This window comes from Meles meles, chromosome 7 (assembly GCF_922984935.1).
Source record: "Meles meles chromosome 7, mMelMel3.1 paternal haplotype, whole genome shotgun sequence".
Taxonomy (NCBI): domain Eukaryota; kingdom Metazoa; phylum Chordata; class Mammalia; order Carnivora; family Mustelidae; genus Meles; species Meles meles.
This window is the reverse complement of record NC_060072.1, coordinates 81,478,151-81,499,273: the sequence shown is the minus strand read 5'-3', so window position 1 is coordinate 81,499,273 and position 21,123 is coordinate 81,478,151. Positions and strand designations below refer to the sequence as shown.

At 37.4% G+C, this 21,123-nt stretch overlaps 1 protein-coding gene across 1 annotated transcript in view; it reads left to right on the top strand.

The window, feature by feature from the left end:
* The window catches only part of ADAMTS20 (ADAM metallopeptidase with thrombospondin type 1 motif 20), a 202,123-nt gene that overhangs the window by 75,450 nt on the left and 105,550 nt on the right, over positions 1-21,123 (top strand). The window contains exons 8-14 of the mRNA XM_046012763.1: positions 5,643-5,748; positions 7,593-7,739; positions 9,625-9,766; positions 11,207-11,311; positions 18,102-18,247; positions 19,398-19,579; positions 19,677-19,813. Of these exons, the coding sequence (XP_045868719.1) occupies positions 5,643-5,748; positions 7,593-7,739; positions 9,625-9,766; positions 11,207-11,311; positions 18,102-18,247; positions 19,398-19,579; positions 19,677-19,813 (965 nt within the window). The remainder of the gene's footprint in view (positions 1-5,642; positions 5,749-7,592; positions 7,740-9,624; positions 9,767-11,206; positions 11,312-18,101; positions 18,248-19,397; positions 19,580-19,676; positions 19,814-21,123) is intronic.

Here is a 21,123-nt window from a genome sequence, read left to right as displayed (position 1 = left end):
GAGGAGTCCTATACCTGTGATATGCCTCCTGCTTGTGAGTTGCCTTCCTAGGAATTTTGTTCCCAGTAAGCCTGTATTGGTGCCTCTCCTACGCTTAATGTGGCTTTTTCTTAATATCTTTGGCTTTGGAATTGCTGTTCCAATAGTCTTCGTTTGTTAGGGAGATCCTCTGCATGTAGGTGCAGCCTTGATGTGTCTGTGGGAGGAAATGAGCTCAGGATCTTCCTCCTCCTCCTAGCCCAGGCATGTGCTTTCTTTTCTTAAATGGTTTTATTTTTGCAGACATTGATATGAATATTTACTTAAACTGGTAAGTTCTTTTTATAGATTTTCGAATGCTACACCGATCTTGATGAGGATTTTTTTTTTAACATAGTCCGATTCCATTCCATGGATGTATTTTCAGAAGTGAAATGACCTTTTCTCATATTTGTCTAATTTTGATACCAGACTTTATTCATCTTATAGAACTGGTCAGAGTATACTATTTTTTTTTCCTCTGGAAAATTTATGTAATATTTTAATGATCTGTATCTTGAAAGCTTAAGTGATCCCACCTAGTGAACCATCTGTTTCATGGTTTTTTTGTTGTATTTTGTGGGGGCTTTTTGGAAAATTTTTAACTATCTGATTTTTCCAATGGTAATCAGACTATATTTTTTTATCTTCTTAAAATTTTTTTTTAAAGATTTTATTTGTTTATTTGGCAGAGAACAAGCAGGAAGAGGGGCAGGCAGAGGGAGAAGCAGGCTCCCTGCTGAGCAAGGAGCTGGATGTAGGACTCGGTCCCAGGACCTTGGGAACAGACCTGAGCTGAAGGCAGACACTTAACTGACTGAGCCACCCAGGCACCCCTTTTTGAATGTATTTTTAAAAAGTGCTACTTGCTAGATATTTCACTGTTGGAAGTAAAATTTATTAGCTTGAATTTTCATACCATCAGTCCTTTATTTTTTATTGAAATATAATTGACAATGTTAGTTTCAGGTGTATAACATACTGACTTGACAATTTTATACAGTACTCAGTGCTCATCACAATAAGTGTAGTCACTGTCACCTTAAGATATTATTACAGTATTATTAACTATATTCCCTATACTGTGTACTTAACATCTCTGTGACTTATTTTATAACTAGAAGTTTGTACCTCTTAATCCTTCTTCATCTGTTTCACCCATTCCCTCATCTACCTCCCTTCTGGCAATTTCCAGTTTATTATCTGTACTGAAGAGTATTTTGTTTTTCAGATTCCACATATTAGTGAAATCCTTTCATATTTCTCTTTCTCTGAGTTACGTACTTAGCATAATACATTCTAGGTTCATCCATGTGTTTGCAAATGGCAAGATTTTATTTCTTATGACTGAGTAATATTCCGTTATATATATACCACAGCTTATTTATCCATTCACCTATCAACAGATATGAATTGTTCCATATCTTGGCTATTGTAAATAATGCTGCAGTAAACATAGGTGTATGCATATCTTTTTGGATTAGTGTTTTTGTTTTCTTTGGATAAATACCCAGTAATGCAATTACTAGGTCATATGGTATTTCTATTAATTTTTGGAGGACCCTCCATATTGTTTTCCACAGTCCACAGTGGTTGTACTGGTTTATCTTTCCACCAGCAGTGCATGAGTGTTCCTTTTCTTCACATTCTTGCCAACCCCTATCATTTCTTGTATTTTTGATACCAGCCATTTTGACTGAGGTGTGAGGTGATACTGCATTATGGTTTTCAGTTGCATTTCTCTGACGATTAGTGATGGTGAGCGTATTTACATGGATCTATTGGCCATCTTTATGTCTTTTTTTCTTTTTTAAAGATTTTATTTATTTATTTGACAGACAGAGATCACAAGTAGGCAGAGAGAGAGAGAGGAAGAGAAGCAGGCTTTCCGCTGAGTAGAGGGCCCAATGCGGGACTCGATCCCAGGACCCTGCGATCATGTGGTCCAGTTTCATTCTTTTGCATATAGCTTTCTGGTTTTCTTAGCACCATTTACTGAAGAGACTATCTTTTCCCCATTTCATATTCTTGCCTCCTTATAGATTGCCCATAAGAGTGTGGGTTTATTTCTGGGCTCTGTCCTGTTCTATTGATTCACATGTCTTGTGTGCATGTGTGTATGTGTGTATGTGTGTGTGCGTGCGCATGCATGCGCATGCACGCCAATGCCATAGTTTTTTGATTACTGTGGTTTTCTAACATAGTTTGAAATCTGGAATTATGAAGCCTCCAGATTTGTTTTTCCTTCCCTGAAAGCACATCCCCCACTCTGGGGAGGGAGTGCAAGGGAGGAGCAAAGGGAGAGAGAGAATCTTAATCAGGCTCCATGACCAGAGCAGAACCCAACATGGGACTTGATCTCATAAACCTGAGATCATGACCTGAGCCAAAATCAAAGTCAGGCGCTTAAATGACTGAACCTCCTAGGGCCCCATATCTCTGTTCTTTTTGATGATAGTGATTCTAACAGGTGTGGAGTGTGGTATTGATGTACATTTCCCTGATGATTAGTGATATAGAGCATTTTTTCCCTATATTTGTTGACCATTTGTACGTCCTCTTTTGAGATTTGTATCCTTAATAATATTGACGTGCCTATTACTATGTAATGCTAATGAATAATTTAACTTTTTGAAGTTAGTCAGACGCTTAACAGAGTGAGACACCCAGGCACCCCTGTAATCATTCATTAGGGTAATGATAGTAATAGCTGACCTACCTGAGTGCTTACTGTGTATTTTACACTATTGTAAGGTTTTATGTGATTTAACTCATTTAATCTTCACAACAAACCTATGAAGTAAGAGCAACTTTAAGTTTCATAGATGAGAATAAATAATTTACCCAAGGCTGCACAACTTAGATTACCACAAGTATTAGTATTTTATTTTCCCTTTGAAAATCTGTGGTAAAATTCCTGGGTATCTTGCTATATATTACCTCTTGTAGATATCATTGCCCATTCTGTGAGCCCTTTTTGCAAAGTATGCTGAAAAATGGTTTTCATTCTTTAAAATGGCTAGATTGGGTGACTCTCTGCAGTTTCTTGAACTTCCAAACATAGGGAACTTGCATCAGATTTGGGCCCATACTACTATATTCTTCTCTGACCGACCACTTGTATAGAACCCAATATCAGCTTGAGTGAATTTAGGCACAAACCCTCATAATGTTATATATTCACTCGATTTTTTGTTGTTCTTGCCTGTTTATGGGCGTATTTGAGTTGGGTCTCTAATCATATATAATACATATTTCCATGGATCTGTTATGTGATTAAAACATTTAGCTTGGACTATATTCATCTATAAGCTTGAAACATAAAGTTTGTGTGAAAATAGAGTCAATATTTTGTTTGAAATATCTACATGGTCCTGAAAATGAATATTTGGAATTAAGCCATTTAACAGATTGAAAATATTAAAGAAGGCATGGGAATAGCAAGATATTTAAGAAAAATGTGTTTAGTTTAAATCTACTAACAGAGAAATATAAAATTGACCAAAATTGACTAAAAAAATGCACATATAAGTAGGAAGTCATACTTTAGGAAAATAATAATTCTTTCATACTTGGGACAGCATACTGTTTAATAATCTTATTTTTTTCCTTGCTCAGTTTTGGCCTTGATTCTAACTAAGAGAATGTTTTCTGGGGGGACCTTTGCCCAAGCCATCCCTTTGGCTGTGGGTTCAGAAAGAGAGCAGATTTTTTTTTGTTTGTTTATTTATTAGAATAAAAAAGTGTTGGTGATTGAACTTGTTAGTCTGAACTTTTCCAGCATTTTTAGATTCCTCAGTTCAACATTTTTTTAAAGCACAACATTTTTAGGAAATTTACCTTAATGCTAGGAAATTGTCCATGCTTTTAAGTTCTACAAATGAAAGAATACAGGGGAGTATAGAGCTAAAGCACAGTAGTTAATACAGGTCTACTCTATATTAAGAAATTTCTAAAAGCAAAAACTTTCCAGTAAGCAACTGGTTATATATGAAAAATTCTGCTTTTTTATGAAAGGAATTGTCCTAGGAGAGCAGATAATTTATAAGAAAATACTGAAGGATAATACTAACAAAAACTATGCTATTAAGGTAAATGAATGCCAACTGAGTTGACGGACTATGGATTGTTGTAAAGAATATTTATTTTCTAAGTCTTATTCTGGATTGTTTTTAAGGACTCTATGAGCTGTAATTTTTGTCTTTGCTGTCTGGTCAGTTCATACCATATCTTTCAGCAGCACAATGACATTACATGACAGTCTTTATATAAAAAAGTGAATAAATCTAATAGGATACATTGTCTAAAATATTTACAAAATTATTGGGTGCCTTTATCATATGATCTCCCTGATATGAGGAAGTAGAGATGCAACATGGGGGTTTGGGGGTAGGAAAAGAATAAATGAAACAAGATGGGATCAGGAGGGAGACAAACCATAAGAGACTCTTAATCTCACAAAACAAACTGAGGGTTGCTGGGGGGGGGAAGGGGGTCGGGAGAGGATGGTTGGGTTATGGACATTGGGGAGCATACGTGCTATGGTGAGTGCTGTGAAGTGTGTAAACCTGTCGATTCACAGACCTATACCCCTGGGGCTAATAATACATTATATATTTATAAAAAATAAAAGTATTAAAAAATTCTAGTTAGTTAAAAAAAATTACTGGGTGTCTTTAAATGTCAATCATTTTATTTAACATATATTAGATGCCAGGTGCTATTCTATGTACTTAACATATAATCACTCAATTATAGGTGCATAACTGTATACTGCCTCAAAACTTTATTAAAGCAAATTCATTAATTTATAGTGTTCTGTCCTTTTTTCTTCTATATTCTGTTACCAATTTAAACATTTCCTTTTCTAGTATCCACACTAATGTTGCCTAAAATTTCATCCTTCCTATTACAAATACTTTTTTTCTCTTCCATTTTTTAAATGATTATTCACCCCATATTTAGGGTTATTTTCTTCAGTAAAAGAATCCAAGAATTGGTAAAAAGTTACAACTGCAGATAAATCATTCTGTTCTTTATTCTTTCACCTTATAAGATATTTGTGATCCTAACAGCCAACTCTGCCTCTCTAAGTAGTAACACCAGTAGTAAATACTTTAAAATTTAATTCTTTATAGATGTGGTTCATACATACAATGGAATACTACTCAGCCATCTGAAAGGATGAATACCCACCACTTGCACTGACATGGATGGAACTGGAGGGGATGATGCTAAGTGAAATAAATCAAGCAGAGAAAGATAATTATACGGTTTCACTCATATGTGGAACATAAGGAATAAAATGGAGGATCATAGGGAAACAAAGGGAAAACTGAAGGGGAAGAAATCAGAGAGCGAGACAAACCATGAGAGACTCTGGACTTGGGCAAACAAATTGAGGGTTACAGAAGGATGGTGGATAGGGGTATGGGGTAAGAGGGTGATGGGCACTAAGGAGGGCCCCTGTGATGAGCACTGGGTGTCATACACAACTAATGAATCATTGAACATGACATCAGAAACTAATATGCTGGCTAACTCAACATAAAAGAAATCTTAAAAATTTAGTCCTTTATGATTTGATGTTTCCCATTTTGAAATAAAAACATGAAATTTTTCAGGTTTAGCAGAATTAGGTACCCTGTGTGATCCTTTACGGAGCTGTTCTATTAGTGAAGAAAATGGACTCAGTGCTGCCTTTACCATAGCCCATGAGCTTGGGCATGTGTAAGTACCTTCTGCTGCCTCAGTAATGTGCTTTCTCTTAATCGTTGCCCAGAATGCCAAAATTCCATATTCAATTGAGTAATTAGCAGCTTTATGTCTTTAAAAATACTGTTAGTGTAATTTTCATCCCCGAAATGCTAACTCTGGCTCTTTTGTGATCTATGTTAGGTCAGACAGGCTGCACAGATGAACAGACTAAGCAAAGAACTAGAACTTGGGAATTCTTTTATTTCATTTACTGTATTGGATTACATGACAAGCACTTCTGGCCTCTGTCCCTTGTTATCCCATACATGACCAGGTACTGTCCTCTTCCATCTTATGGGAGGGCCTGCAGGGCCTTCTGGTTCTGGGGAACTCCCGGTAATATTTGTAATACCAGCTCACCTGTTGCTCTTACAGCTCAGAGCCCCAGCAGAGAATGTGGCATGTGGGAATTTCTTAATCATTAAAAGATTTTTTTTTAAGTTATTTCTGCAGCTTCATAGTTGTTGTTTGGTTTGGTTTATTTATTTATTTTGTTTGTTTGTTTTTTGTAAAAATGAGGGGTTCTATCTGTTCCTGCATTATTAAAAATTCTACTGGGGTTCTATGCTCTAAGAATGGAGGCCATGATTCCCTGCGATAGCCTCAGAGCTCGCATGGAAAGTCAGAAACCCCTACAAACTCATCCTCTGACAGGGATTCCATATGTGTACCCCCAGCACCCCTGGGATTTCTTGTTTATATGCTAATAAGGAATTGAGGCTAGAGTTGCCTCTGTTAGTTGGACTACATTTTCTTCTCCTGGTCATGCCCTACTTCATTAAGAGCATTCAGCAGGCATAATTTCAAGTGGAAATCATTTTTATGAAACTAGTGCATCTTCAGTTCCCTTTGAGCACGGTTATGTTTCATGATTGTCAGCAAGGGGCACACTCAAATTGTTGACATGGGAATAGAATAGAATCAAGAGCTTCCCTGAGGGCGCTAGATACCTAGCAGCAACATCTGGAAAGCACTATTAGCTGATTTCCAAGGCTACTAACTAATGGAAAACTGTCCTTGCAAAGACTACCATTTTAGCCATTTATTTTCTTCCTGAAAAATTCTTTAGGTGTCTTTAGAATATGGGTAAGTAGTTTAATTAAAAGACTGATCTTTAAGTACACATTTCAGCAGACAAAGAGCTGAGCTAGGTGCTTTCGGCGTTCCTCCTAAAAACAAGTTCATACTTAGGTCCTCAAAAGAATGCATAGACTGTGCTGCTGGCTACTGATTGTTTAATAGCGTTGCTCTTAGCAAGATTCGGTTGCCCTTTAGGAACGTTTTTGTTATTCCAGTTCGATCAGTAATCACTTACTGAGTATAGACCAGAAACAGCCCTGAGGCTGTTTCATGTAAAACAGATGGATACCAGAGAATGATAAGGAAGTAGGGATTAAAGAAGTTTTGATACTGTAGTAAATAGTCTGTGATCTACAAACTAGTGTGGTATCACTTTTATGTAATCTACCTACACATGTGGCTTAGGACACACATGCTGAAACCTGCAAGTGTTTATGTGAACGCTGTATCTGTATCGTGATGAGGTGAGCCAGACTCCACATATTTTGGTTGTTTGGACTCACATACCAAATCCGTGGACTGTGCTACTGATCAACGTTATAATCGACTGTTTCTCAGATCATGTGCTTCTAAACATGAAGATAATCTCGGTTTTATAATGCTTTATGGGAAGGATCAAGAGATACATTTTGATGTGATTGGATTTATCTGTATTTTACCTTATAAGGATAAGAGATCTGTTACTAATATATTCATAATTTCATATTCTTTATTTAAATGTTTATTTTTATTTTTAGATTTAACGTTCCACATGATGATAGTTTTAAATGTAAGGAAACTGGAATTAAACATCAATATCATGTAATGGCTCCAACTTTAAATTACCACACAAGTCCTTGGACCTGGTCAAAATGTAGTCAGAAATATATCACTGAATTCCTAGAGTAAGTCTGAAATTTTATTACTGTAGTTAAACAATGGAACATTTATTAGACTATAGAATTTGAATTTATGTATTCTTTTAAAGTCGTTCCATTTCTGTTTAGTTTTTCTGTTTAAATTTAAGTGTATCTGGTACAAATGCATTTTTAAAAACAAGGAAAGAGTTCTATATACATGTTTACATGTATCACTCCTAAAGTATTTTAGGAGTGGGGCAGGTCAGAGCTATCTGTCTTTTTCCTTTTCTCCTTCCTTCCTTCCTTTCTCCCTTTCTTTCTCCCCCCCCCCCCCCCCCCCCCCAGTTTAGGCACTCTGTTAGGATCACTCCTTCCTCAGGGGTGCCCTACTGAGATTCACAGCTTCCTTGGATATGTTTGCATTTTTTCAGAAGATGCTGGATAATATATTGAGAGGAATTTGTGTAGCTCATGATTGAGGTGTCTTTAAAGGACAGACAATAGCTGAAGTCAAACTATGCACATTCCACAAAGCTCTGTACAGGCAGTGAGATGTGGAGTCTATATGTTTACATAGTCTTTTGGAGGATTTTCTTAGGTCTGAAGAAGGGAGGCAGATCCAGATTTTTCTTGCCTTGTCTCTCCATCTCGCACCAGGTTTCTTTACTTCCCACTTTTACTTAAATGGCATTTCTGTCCTCATTACTGAAAGTTGCCAAAAGGCAAGTCCAAGCTCTTTCTGGAGTTTTTTTGTTTGTTTTTGGTATTAATGTAATACTTATTTCTTTTGCATCTTGTAATCTCCAATCTATGCAGTTTCTAGTTACCTCTCCTTATGAGAACTGTGGGAATGAATGAAACCATGGTTTGGAATATATATTCATAAATACATTCCCCAAACGATCGGTGATTACTTATCCTTGTATGGGGCATTGATTTAAAAGCATAATACACAGTTGCTGATCTATACCTGACTGCATATAGCTTTGTTCAGTGGCTAACTGTGATGCTGATTAACAGTATCAGTGGGTGTGCTTATATTTGAAAGGGGTTAATGGGAGTCTCTCCAATGGGAATTAAAAAAATATATATGTTAGGTTTCTTTTAAGTTTATATGTTAATTTTTGGTCAAAACTTAATATCTTTGTAGCCAGTAAAAATTTCTAAATTTTTAAATTATGACAGTGCAACAAATTGTTCCTACTTTTTTGGAACAGTTTTTTTTTTTTTTTTAAACCAGTTGGAATGGTTGAACATTTTCAGTTTCTGTACACTAGCTACTGCATTACAAACTAGGAGTAATAAACACACATTTCCCCTGCTATTTACCACTTTTCTACATCCTTCATACATATATTGTAATAGAAACGTGTAAGGTGAATAGTATCACTGTTAATCTAGATAAGGAGACGCAGGCTCAGGGAAGCTAAGTTTAATATGCATCCTGGGAAGCAGAAGAACCAAAATGTAAACTCTACCTCTACCTCTTGAAAGTGGAGACAACATAACTCTTACTGAAATTCCTTTGTTTAGTTGTTTAGAACTCATAGTGTACTTTCTCAAATGATTTGAAAACTTTTTTTTTAGCATCTTGACAATTTGGGCATTAAATATAAGGCATTACTATTGGGCAACAAAATAGATCAAAAGTGTAGAGTGATTATAGGATTAGGTTTCATAAATTATATTATGATGAATTTGTCATTGTTCTTTTTAAGAATTGTATCATCAAAACAGTTGTGGGGCTCAAATGAGAACAAACACCTTAAAAGTCCTTTGTGAATTGCAAGGTTTTCTTCCTGACTTTGATATGAACTGGTTTCTAAATTATGAAAAAAACAGTGATACTCCTTTTGACAGTGTAGGACACTGTAAATGTGATAATCTTACATTCACATATATTCACAATACTTTTCGGTCCTTGGTACAGTACTGGTCATGGGGAATGCCTTCTTGACAAACCAAATGGAAGAATATATGATCTGTCTTCACAACTTCCTGGATTAATATATGATGTAAACAAGCAATGTGAACTTATGTTTGGTCCTGGATCACAAGTATGTCCTTACTTGGTAAGAAAAATGGTCCCTTTTTTTTTTTTTAACTCTGAAGTTACAGTTAGAGTATATTTCAAAAATGTACATTTATTCTCTTGAACAGAAGGTGAGCTACATGTATCTTGGGAGTTTGTAAGTCTTAGAGAAATTTGCTCTTTGCCAGAAAAAGGGTTAAAAAGGGGGAAACTAAAATTTATCTAGTCTTATTACATGCCATGTACTGTGTTAGGTACTTAAAAATTATCTTCATTAACCCTCACAAAATCCTGGGTGAAGTATTCTCATTTAAAAAATAGACACAAGAGGTTATTGAAAATTAAAAGCATTCAAATATTTATATTCAAATATATTCAAATAACTATTTTTTGAGTGGGGAGAGAAAATTTAAGTATCTTGATAATGAGTTATGTTAAAGGCCCCCATGAACCTAATAGAGTACACTACATTTTAATTAACATAGATTTGAATCCGTAGAAATGAAAGTTAGGACCTGTTGTTATCACTGAACTCTTATTACTTTATAGCTTTGAGGATTTTTCATAAGTTAGATACACTCCTAGGTCTGAGGATCATTGGACCAGGAGTGCAGCCTCAGTCGCTCATTGAAATATGTATCCCCAAGGTTTAATTCAGGATCTGCCACAAACTAGGTGTCACAAACTAAATGCTCACTGAATGAATGAATGAATGAATGAATGAATGAATGTAACAAAACAGTGAGTGCAGTGATAGGCAAACACATTCCACACAGTAATATTGTTTTTAAAATCTTAAACTTATAATAAAAAATGTTACTGGCTCTTAAATATCTAGTATGGAGGAGGGAAGATTTAACTTAATTTTTTTGTTAAAGATACATTTCTTTTTTACCTGACTTACACAATAAATAAACTTTGAATTTAAATTCAGAAAGAAGAAGAGAATTATCTTGGGTATAGCTCCTGTGAACCTCTGTGGATTTTGTTTCTTGTGAAAACTTGAGAACCCTTTGTTCAAAAGTTGAAAGTATGCATTATATTCACAAAGTAGGAAACCAGTATACATTATACAGTATTTCTATGCACATTATTCATACATTCTATCATCGTATCAAAAGAGGCTTTTGGAAACTCCTTGTGAATAACATTTAACAACAAAAAGTCCTTTAGAAAAATGTCTTGCAAAGAGAAAAAATGTCTCCCATAATTGTGAATGTTTCCACTCTAATTTCTCTCTCCCATTGTTCAATGTATGATAAAAATCTAAAAAGTCTTAAAAATGAAACATTGCCATTTTAGGTGTTTACGTTCTAGTCGTCAATTTACCTCTAAAGATTTTTTTTTTTGCTGATTATTTCTAGCTCTGACAGGAAACCATGAAATATGTAAGATGAATGTATAAACCAGTGCGTTGCACTCAGTCAGTTCTGTGGTTGTAGTGTTCTTTTACTCTTGTCTGCTTTCTGTTACTGTGCAGAAGCAATGCAGACGTCTCTGGTGCACGAGTGCAGAAGGAGTTCACAAGGGCTGTCGCACTCAGCACATGCCACTGGCAGATGGGACAAACTGTGGTCCTGGGATGGTAGGTTTTCCCCAAGGGTGAGTCTTGTACTAGGAGATTACCCAAGGATAAGAATTGCTCTGCATTTCAATGCTCTTCAGTGTTCATCAGCTTTTGCTCTGCTAGTGAATCAATGTTGCTGTGTTGGTTTGATGAATTAAATTTTTGATTTTACCTTTTTTTCTTCCCCCCACGATCTAGCAGGTGAATGTGTAAGTTATATAGGTAACTATGTGGATAGTTATCTAAGTATATTATAGACTTGTTAACAATAAGGGTAGACATAAAGGTCCTAACATTTCAGCAGTTTTCCCAAATTCAAGGATGTTACCATTGTATACATTTTTGCCCATAAAATTCCCAAGTATAATTGGTAGTTTTAAGTGGCTTCTTCAGATATTTATTGGTTGTCAGTGTCTTAAAACGTATCCCTAAAATTGCCTGAACATCCTACATTTTCACCATTCTAACATTAGCATGAATTAATCTAAATCTGCTGAGTGATAGGGTTTGCCGCGATAAATGTGTAAGGATGAAGTCAGGTTGTACTTGGTGCTTCAGGATGAAGGCAAGTTCCGCTGGCCTTAGTAGCCAGTGTTGTCTGCACTGAGTAAGTTTTAGTCTGTTCACACCTTCTCAGCTACCTCAGCACAAATGGAGCCCCTGGCTTGGGGATGGGGTGGTTAGTGCTGCCTCCTTCGTTAGCTGCACAGGTAGAAATGTGAGTTGGATTCCCTAGCTGACCTTGTGCTTCACCAGCTGTTTATTGACACATTTGTACCAGCTACTGCCCTTGTCTCTCATGCCTTCTATCAAAGTGCATGTGTTTTCCATGAATATAGCTTACATCTCAAATTAATTGAATAGTGAAGTTGAATTTGGAATTCAGCAATTTTTTTTTAAATTTTTGGTAGTGTATATGTTTTATTTTTTTAAAAGATTTTATTTATTTATTTAGTATTTATTTATTTATTTTTTTCAGCATAACAGTATTTATTATTTTTGCACCACACCCAGTGCTCCATGCAATACATGCCCTCCCTATTACCCACCACCTGGTTCCCCCAACCTCCCACCCCCCCCCCCCCGCCCCTTCAAAACCCTCAGGTTGTTTTTCAGAGTACATAATCTCTCATGGTTCACCTCCCCTTCCAATTTCCCTCAACTCCCTTCTCCTCTCCATCTCCCAATGTCCTCCATGTCATTTGTTATGCTCCACAAATAAGTGAAACCACATGATACTTGACTCTCTCTGCTTGACTTATTTCACTCAGCATAATCTCTTCCAGTCCCGTCCATGTTGCTACAAAAGTTGGGTATTCATCCTTTCCGATGGAGGCATAATACTCCATCGTGTATATGGACCACATCTTCCTTATCCATTCGTCCGTTGAAGGGCATCTTGGTTCTTTCCACAGTTTGGTGACCGTGGCCATTGCTGCTATAAACATTGGGGTACAGATGGCCCTTCTTTTCACTACATCTGTATCTTTGGGGTAAACACCCAGTAGTGCAATTGCAGGGTCATAGGGAAGCTCTATTCTTAATTTCTTCAGGAATCTCCACACTGTTCTCCAAAGTGGCTGCACCAACTTGCATTCCCACCAACAGTGTAAGAGGGTTCCCCTTTCCCCACATCCTCTCCAACACATGTTGTTTCCTGTCTTGCTAATTTTGGCCATTCTAACTGGTGTCAGGTGGTATCTCAATGTGGTTTTAATTTGAATCTCCCTGATGGCTAGTGATGATGAGCATTTTTTCATGTGTCTGATAGCATTTGTATGTCCGCAATTTTTGCTGTAGCTGAGGTACTCTGAAATGGTTGAGCACTCATATTATTTTAGGGCCAGAATTCTAGCGGACTTCTGTTCATAGTTGGGAGCTACAACTGAACTTCAGAGTTTGATCTTTAATATTGTATCATTTTATACATCTCGCAGTCAATGTATGAAAGTTCCAGTTGCTCTGCATTTCTTGACAATTTTTGATATTGTTAATCTTTTAACATAGTAATAGCCATTTTAGGTGCAAAATGGAATATCGTTATGTTTTTAGTTTGCACTATCCTGATTATTGTCAATCTTGAGCATCTTTTCATTTGCTCACTAGCCATTTGAATAATTCTCCAGTGAGGTGGTTTGAAGAGCTTGGATTTGTTGGAATTCAAGGTAAATGTATTGAGATACTAGGACCGTCTTTAAAGCCTGTGTAGGTTAAAAGCAGAAATGGCATTTGGGGTAAAAACATGTGGGGATCATGGTAGATATAAATTCCTTTTTTTTTAAATTGAAAATAGTGAGCTCCTGAATTTTGAAGACTTAGCACTCCCAAAAAAGAATGTAAAATATTTCATTAGTTTTTTGTATTAGTTACATGTTGACATAATAGATGTAGTGAGTTAAATAAAATATATTACAATTGAAAATAGTGAGCTCCTATGCATTAGCCATTTTCAGTATTCAGTGGGCCTTTTACTCAAGAGAAATTTTAAATAAATTCCTTTTTTTTTTTTGCCTTAACACTCTCTTTTAGTCCCTTTATTTTGTGACTGTGTTATTTGTAAGACTATCTTTTAAATACTTGAAAGTGGTAGTAAATCCATTTGCATGAAAATACGATAAAACTTACCTGACACTGACTTAATTTAGTACATGGTGAACAATATAACATTATATCCTTTTCATTTGTGGATTTATCAGAAATAGTGCTCAGGGATTATTTGAAATGTTTCTGGAGGTGCCCCCAAAACTTATATGCACATAGTATATTCTATTCTGAGATTTTCTTTTCACTTTTAATATGACTTTCTCATTTTGAATGATTTATTCTAATGGAGGGCACAAAGCATTTTTTTCTGCTAATAAACTTGGTTCTAGAATTCATTCATTCAATAAACACTTATTAAGGGCCCACTATATGTCAGACACTATTCTAAGTGATGAGGATATACCAGTGAACAAAAGAGAAAAAAATCCCTGCTTTCATGGAGCTTACATTTTAAGGGGAGACTACAGTATTACAAACAATATAATACTACTGATAAGTGCCGTGAACAAGAAAAATAGAGCAAGAAAAGGACTGGAAGTTTTGTGGTCGGAGAGGGCAGATGGCAATTTAAAACATAGTGGTCAAAGTAGATCTTACTGGAAGTTGCCTCATGAGCTGTCTTAAAGAAAATGAGGGAGTAGCTAAGGAGGATATTATGGAGTGAGCTCCAGGCAAAGGCACCAGGTAAGCTCCTAAATCCTGGGGTATTGGTGGAGTGTTCAAGGAAGAGCAAGGAAAAACATTGTGGCTGGGGTGAAAAGAGATGTGTAGGAAGTAAGTGAAGGAGTATCATGTAGGGCGTTGTGAGCCAGTGTGAGAACTTTGCATTCATTCAAAGTGAAATAATAGAAGGATTTGAGCAGATGAGTCACCTAATGAGTTAATTTTTGAAATGAAAGTTGAAATAAAAGTTCTGATAACTGTTGAGACTAAACTATAGGGGGCGAGTTGGAAGCAGATCTACTTCGAGAGGTATGGCAGTGATAGAGATGAGAGAAGGTGATGGCGTACACCAGAGTCGGGATCACTGGGATGATGATTGAAAGTCAGTTGGTTTGTTTTTGAATGAACTAGATCGCTTACTAACATATTAAATGTGAACTGTTAGAGGTAGAATGACTGTTTTTAGCTTAATCAAATCAACTCAGCAGAATTTTGAGGGGTCAGCAGTTTGGTTTTTGGTATGAATGTCCGCAATGTTTGTTAGACAATGTTTGTTATACATATGAAGTTGCATAAGCAGCTTATGTGTGAGTCTGGAGCTCAGGAAAGGGACCTGGGCTGGGACTGATTGTTGATAGGGAAGAATAAAGGACGAAGATCTGAGCCCAGGATGTTCTAGCATTAAGTGGAGCCCTAGAAACCAAGGGGTTGGGGAAGGGGGGGAGAATGATACTGCTAAATCGAGCAAGAAGATTGAGAATTGGCCATTGGTGATATACGCAAGAGCAAATAGATGTAGGGTAAGACCATGAGAGCACAGGCATTGAGCATTAGACAATGGGTACAGACAGCTCTTTCAAGGAGAAACAGGACAGTAGCTAGTGAGAAAAGTGAGATCTCAGAGTTTTGTTTTTAAAGAACGGAGATAGGGGCACTTAGGTGGCTCAGTCAGTTGAGCATCCCACTCTTGACTTCAAATCAGGTCATGATCTCATGGTCCTGGGATAGAATCCGCACTACTTCTGTGCTTACTGGAGAGTCTACTTGAGGATTTCTCTCCCTCTGCCCCTCCCTGTGTTTGTGCATGCATATGCTCTCTCTCTAAATAAATGTTTAAAAAATAAAGAGGGGAAATAAGTATGTTTCTATATTGAGAATGATCTATTGGAGTACTTCTCAAATTATCTCTAGTAAAGGACCAATCTTTTTTTTTTTTTCAAATTTCTGATAATTTAAGCTGATACCTTTATAAAATGACGACAATGACTAGAAAAACAAAATGAAAAAAGACATTCAAAATGTAAGCCAAAAACAGTGTGGCCGATCTTTAAATTAAGAATAGAATTTTCTGAACCAGCAGTACCACGTTTGGCTGTATATCCCAAAGAACAGAAAACAGAGTCTTGAAGAGTTCTCTGCACACTCCTGTTCATATCCACATTATTCTCAATAGCCAGGAGGTGGGAGACACCCAAGTGGCCATCCATGGATGAATGATTAAACAAAACGTGATCTACACATACAATGGAATATTATTCAGCCTTAAAAAGAAGGGAATTCTGACATATGCTACTAGCATGGATGAACTTTGAGGACAGTATGCCAAACGCTAAAGGAAATAAGCCAAAAAGAGAAAAATGATGCATGATTTTATTTTTTATAAAGATTTTATATATTTATTTGATAGAGAGAGACCCAGCAAAAAAGGGAACACAAGCAAAGGGTGTGGCAGAGGGAGAAGCAGGCTCCCTGCCAAGCAGAGAGTCTGATGCGGGGCTTGGTCTCAGGACCCTGGGATCGTGACCTGAGCCGAAGGCAGACACTTAACAACTGAGCCACCCAGGCGCCCCATATGATGCATGATTTTAATTAGATATTTAGAGTAGTCTAATACATACAAACAGAAAGTAGAATGGTGGTTGCCAGGGGCTGGGGGGCAGGGGAGGGGAGAATGGGGAGTTAATTGTTTCAAGGGTATAGAGTTTCAGTTGGAGAAGATGAAAAGTTATGTGGATGGATAGTGGTGATGGTTGGACAACAATGTGTGAATGCATTTTAATGCCACTGAACTGTACACTTAAAAATGGTTGATATGGTACATTTTATATTGTGTATTTTGCCACCATGAGAACCAATATAAGCCAACTTTTAAATTAATTTTGATAAGACTGCGTGGGTGGCTCAGTGGCCACCCTGAGGAAGGCCTCTGCCTTCCACTCAGGTCATGATCTCTGGGGCCTGGGATCGAGCCCCACATTGGGCTCTCTACTGGGTGGGGAGCCTGCCTCCCCCTGTTTCTCTGCCTGCCTCTCTCTGATCTCTCTCTCTCAAATAAATAAATAAAATCTTTTAAAAAATACATTAATTTTGATTAACATGGAATTACTGTCAAATCCTATGAACATTTCTTTTTTTTTCTTTTTTTTTATAATTTTTTTTTAAAGATTTTATTTATTTATTTGACAGAGAGAGATCATAAGTAGGCAGAGAGGCAGGCAGAGAGAGTGAGAGGGAAGCAGGCTCCCTGCCGAGCAGAGAGCCCGATGTGGGACTCGATCCCAGGACCCTGAGATCATGACCTGAGCCGAAGGCAGCGGCTTAAACCACTGAGCCACCCAGGCGCCCCCTATGAACATTTCTAAGTGCTAACTTTCGACTTCTGTACTCCTTGCAGTGACAGGCAACAGTGCATGGACCACTTCTTGTTAGTTTTGATCCAGCGGAGACTGAAACAGTGATGATGTAGGAAAGATCGGAGAATTGTTGTAGTGCTGTGTTGAGCAGTGAGGGGTTGGGATTATGTGCACAGGTAGAGGGATTGACTTTCCCTAGGATCCTTGACTTTTCATGAATCCTAACAGGTGGGATGGCTGAGTACTGAGCACAGGTGCTGTTAGGTGGGGGAACAGCAGGAGTACCAGGAGATCGTGAGCAGATTCTTTTGTACATTTCCATTTTCTTGACGAATATATGAAAGTGATCATTGAGACTTTGGATGAGATCAAGTAAAAAGTTAGCTTAAAGAGTGGGAGAGTGATCTCTATCTTTGCATAGCAAACCAGGATCACAGATGTATATTGTATTATTCACTTAAATTTTCATTTTACTACACTTTCCCCACATAGCGGGTCTTCCCTCTGCCAATGGGACTCAAAATCTCAAAGGCAAGGAAATTTCCTGTTCTTTCTTTCTTTTTTTTTTTTTTTTAAGATTTTATTTATTTACTTGACAAAGAGAGATCACAAGCAGGCAGAGAGAGAGAGAGGAAGGAAGCAGGCTCCTTGCCGAGCCTGAGAGAGCCCGATGGGGGGCTTGATCCCCGGACCCTGGGACCATGACCCAAGCCGAAGGCAGAGGCTTCAATCCACTGAGCCACCCAGGCGCCCCTCCTGTTCTTTCTTGATTCCACAAATCTTTTTACAGTTACTTAGCAAATATTCAGAAAATATTTATAAGAGGGTCAAAAGGAATCACATTTCTGGATTAGTATTGTGCTTTCAATTGTGTACATTTTCTTTATGGATATTTACGCTATGGTAATTACTGATATTCTAACTGGGTACGTGCGGATCATTTTATGTTTTTGTTTTTGTTTTTAAAGCATTGCCACCATGGGCTGTGCGTCAACAAAGAAATGGAAGCCCGTCCTGTAGACGGTGAATGGGGACCATGGGGACCATACAGCTCTTGTTCAAGGACATGTGGAGGTGGAATCAAGAGCACAACCAGGCTCTGTAATCGCCCCGAGTATGTCTTTTTTATGTCACTGTAAATTAAGATTATCTCAAGGCACCAGAAAGTAAACATCAGTTTCATTCACTTCTAAACTGGAGGTCAGTCTGTAAGTTTCTGAGACGGAATACGTTAAGCCATATTACCTTATCTCAGTAGATTCAGTCCTTGGAAAAAAAAATATTAGCTAGCTTCATCTTTAGAATCTGAATTAAGATAGGATCATTTTCTTTTTTTTTTTAATCTGATTTAGTGTAGATTTGAGAAAGAGTTGTAAAGATGACAGTATTGTGATGGCATTTTTGCATTTACTGTGTTTCTGTTGGAATTCCTGGCTCCGTTAAACGTGTCTTGGCTCTTCTGCATAAAAAACATATTTTCGTTACCTATTTTTTACTGTTTTATGTAATTTGACATGTCATGGTTTCTTTCTCTGCTTCTCAAGTTATAGATGCATCAGTGTGTTTAACTTGAATAAGTACTGAAGCACAAAGAATGTAGGATTCCATAAGGTTTTGAAATGTGTCTATTGTTATGATATATAAATTGGTAGGCAATAAAGAATTTTAAATGCATAGATAGGACACACTCTGAAATGACATAGTTCATTTGAATTTCAGATCATCTAAATTATGCTTGAAGTCTTTATATTTAAAAAATACCAACAAGAAGAGTTTTTATTTTCCAGCGTAAGTTGAAATAAAGAGATGGATGGGTAGAAATTAATACCATGAAAGTCTTTGAAGTGAGTGATAAGTGGTATATACACAACAAAGATGCCTTTATATTTCTTTAACATGGTATTGTCTTCATCATCTGTGGTTCTGTGGTTCACTAGGTTTTTTTTTAACCTCCCCAAGTGAACAAACCCTAATTTGACATTTTGAAACAAAATCCCATCATTAGTTCCCTGTGAGTTAACCAAGTCATGAATAAGTTATCATTGCTGCCCTCCAGGCCACAGTGTCCACCCGAAAATGAGTATTTTTACAATTTATTAGCCATGAAATTGCTTAAGAACCATGTAATGTACTTCTGTTAAACAAAAAGTGCCAATGGGACATAGGTGGTTTTCCAGATCCTGGGACAGAATGGAACAGTTTTAGAAGTAAATGGCGAAAGAATATTGTACTGATGTGCTTTAAAATGTAATGAATTTGACTAGGCCAAGAAACGGAGGAAAGTACTGTGTGGGCCGCAGGATGAAATTTCGATCATGTAACACTGATTCATGTCCAAAAGGCAAGCAAGACTTCCGAGAGAAGCAGTGCTCTGATTTTGATGGTAAACATTTCAACATCAATGGTCTTTCCCCTAATGTGAGGTGGCTTCCAAAATACAGTGGGAGTAAGTAGTTAGAATATTTTTTGGTGTAAAAATTTTTTGAGACCTAGGAACATACAGTTGTCTTACTGTACACCCCAAATTGAACCTTTTCTTACAGTTGCCATAAAAGATCGCTGTAAACTCTATTGTCGGGTTGCCGGAACCACTAACTTCTACCAGTTGAAGGATAGGGTTGCTGATGGTACTCCTTGTGGGACCGAAACTAATGACATCTGTGTTCAAGGACTCTGTAGGGTAAGTAAACTTGCGTTTAATGTGCCTGTCAGAATATTCTTTCTCTAACCACGTTATTACTTCTGTTACCTCAGAATCTGTGCGCGTGAATTCCAGTGCGGCACCCTTGGGGGCTATCACCCTTTCGGTAGGAGTATGGTCAGGAGACCTTGTTACTAGGCAGCTGTCTGTCATCAAGAGTGATTCATGAAACATTAAAATAAATTTCTCGATTTTGTTTTGTGTGCAGAGAATCAGCTTCTTAAAGAAAATATTAGGACCCAGGGTTGTAAAGTCCTTTGGCTACTTCAAATGTGACCTTCCCTGGTGACCTCTCCCTGTTGGTTAGTGATGATATTACCCCTTCCCTCTTTTCTTTCTTTCTTTCTCCCTCTCTCTCTCTCTCTCTCTCTTTCTTTTTTTTTTTTTAAACATCTATTTATTTGAGAGGGGGTAGGGAGGGGAAGAGAGAAACCTAAGCAAATTCTATGTGGAATCTGATGTTGGGCTCCATCTCATGACCCGAGGTCATGACCTGAGCTGAAACCAAGAGTCAGGTGCTTAACTGACTGTGCCACCCAGGCACCCTTCCTTCCTCCCTCTTTTCATCCTTGTCTTTTACGTCCTGAGCATATTCAGCAGACCTTCACTGAGTACCTACTGAAATGTTGGCTACTGTTCTAGTCTCCCGGATAAAAGACTGCAGCACAGCCATAAACTCCAAGGTGGTCACAGATTTGTAGGGGAGATAGACACGTGAACAATTCAAATGCAGGGCTATGGGGTCATCAGCAAGGTGGCATAGGAATAGTGAGGAAGCAGTGTTCTGTGGGGGAAGTGTGTAAATGGTTCAGAGAGTGCTCATGGACTGGTTGGATGTAGAAATTAGTTGTTAAATGCACCTTTTTTTCTGAAGTCCTGGAGGTCCCTAGAAGGATTTGGAGTTGAGTGAGAGATGTGATTTGATCTGCATGTTGGAATCTTTAGAATATACTGGGTTAGGAGAGAATCCGAGATAGGTCAGCCACTTCAGATTCTAGGTGAGAAGCAGATGAGACCTGGAATTAAAGCACACACATTGTAGAAGGTGTTCTTAACAATGGTGAGTTTGGATAATGAATTCTGTATAAAGAATATGAATGTAATAGTATGAACTCATTCCTTGGGTAAAGGTACCAATTTTCTCTTAGTCAAGCATCTACCTGCTGATGAAATGCTTTGCATTCGAAGGTCAATGAGGTATTCAAAGGGAACCAGAGACTAGAAAAAGGGGACTCAGTGACCTGAAAAATTAAAATTTCATCTAAATTAACAGCACAGAATCCTACACA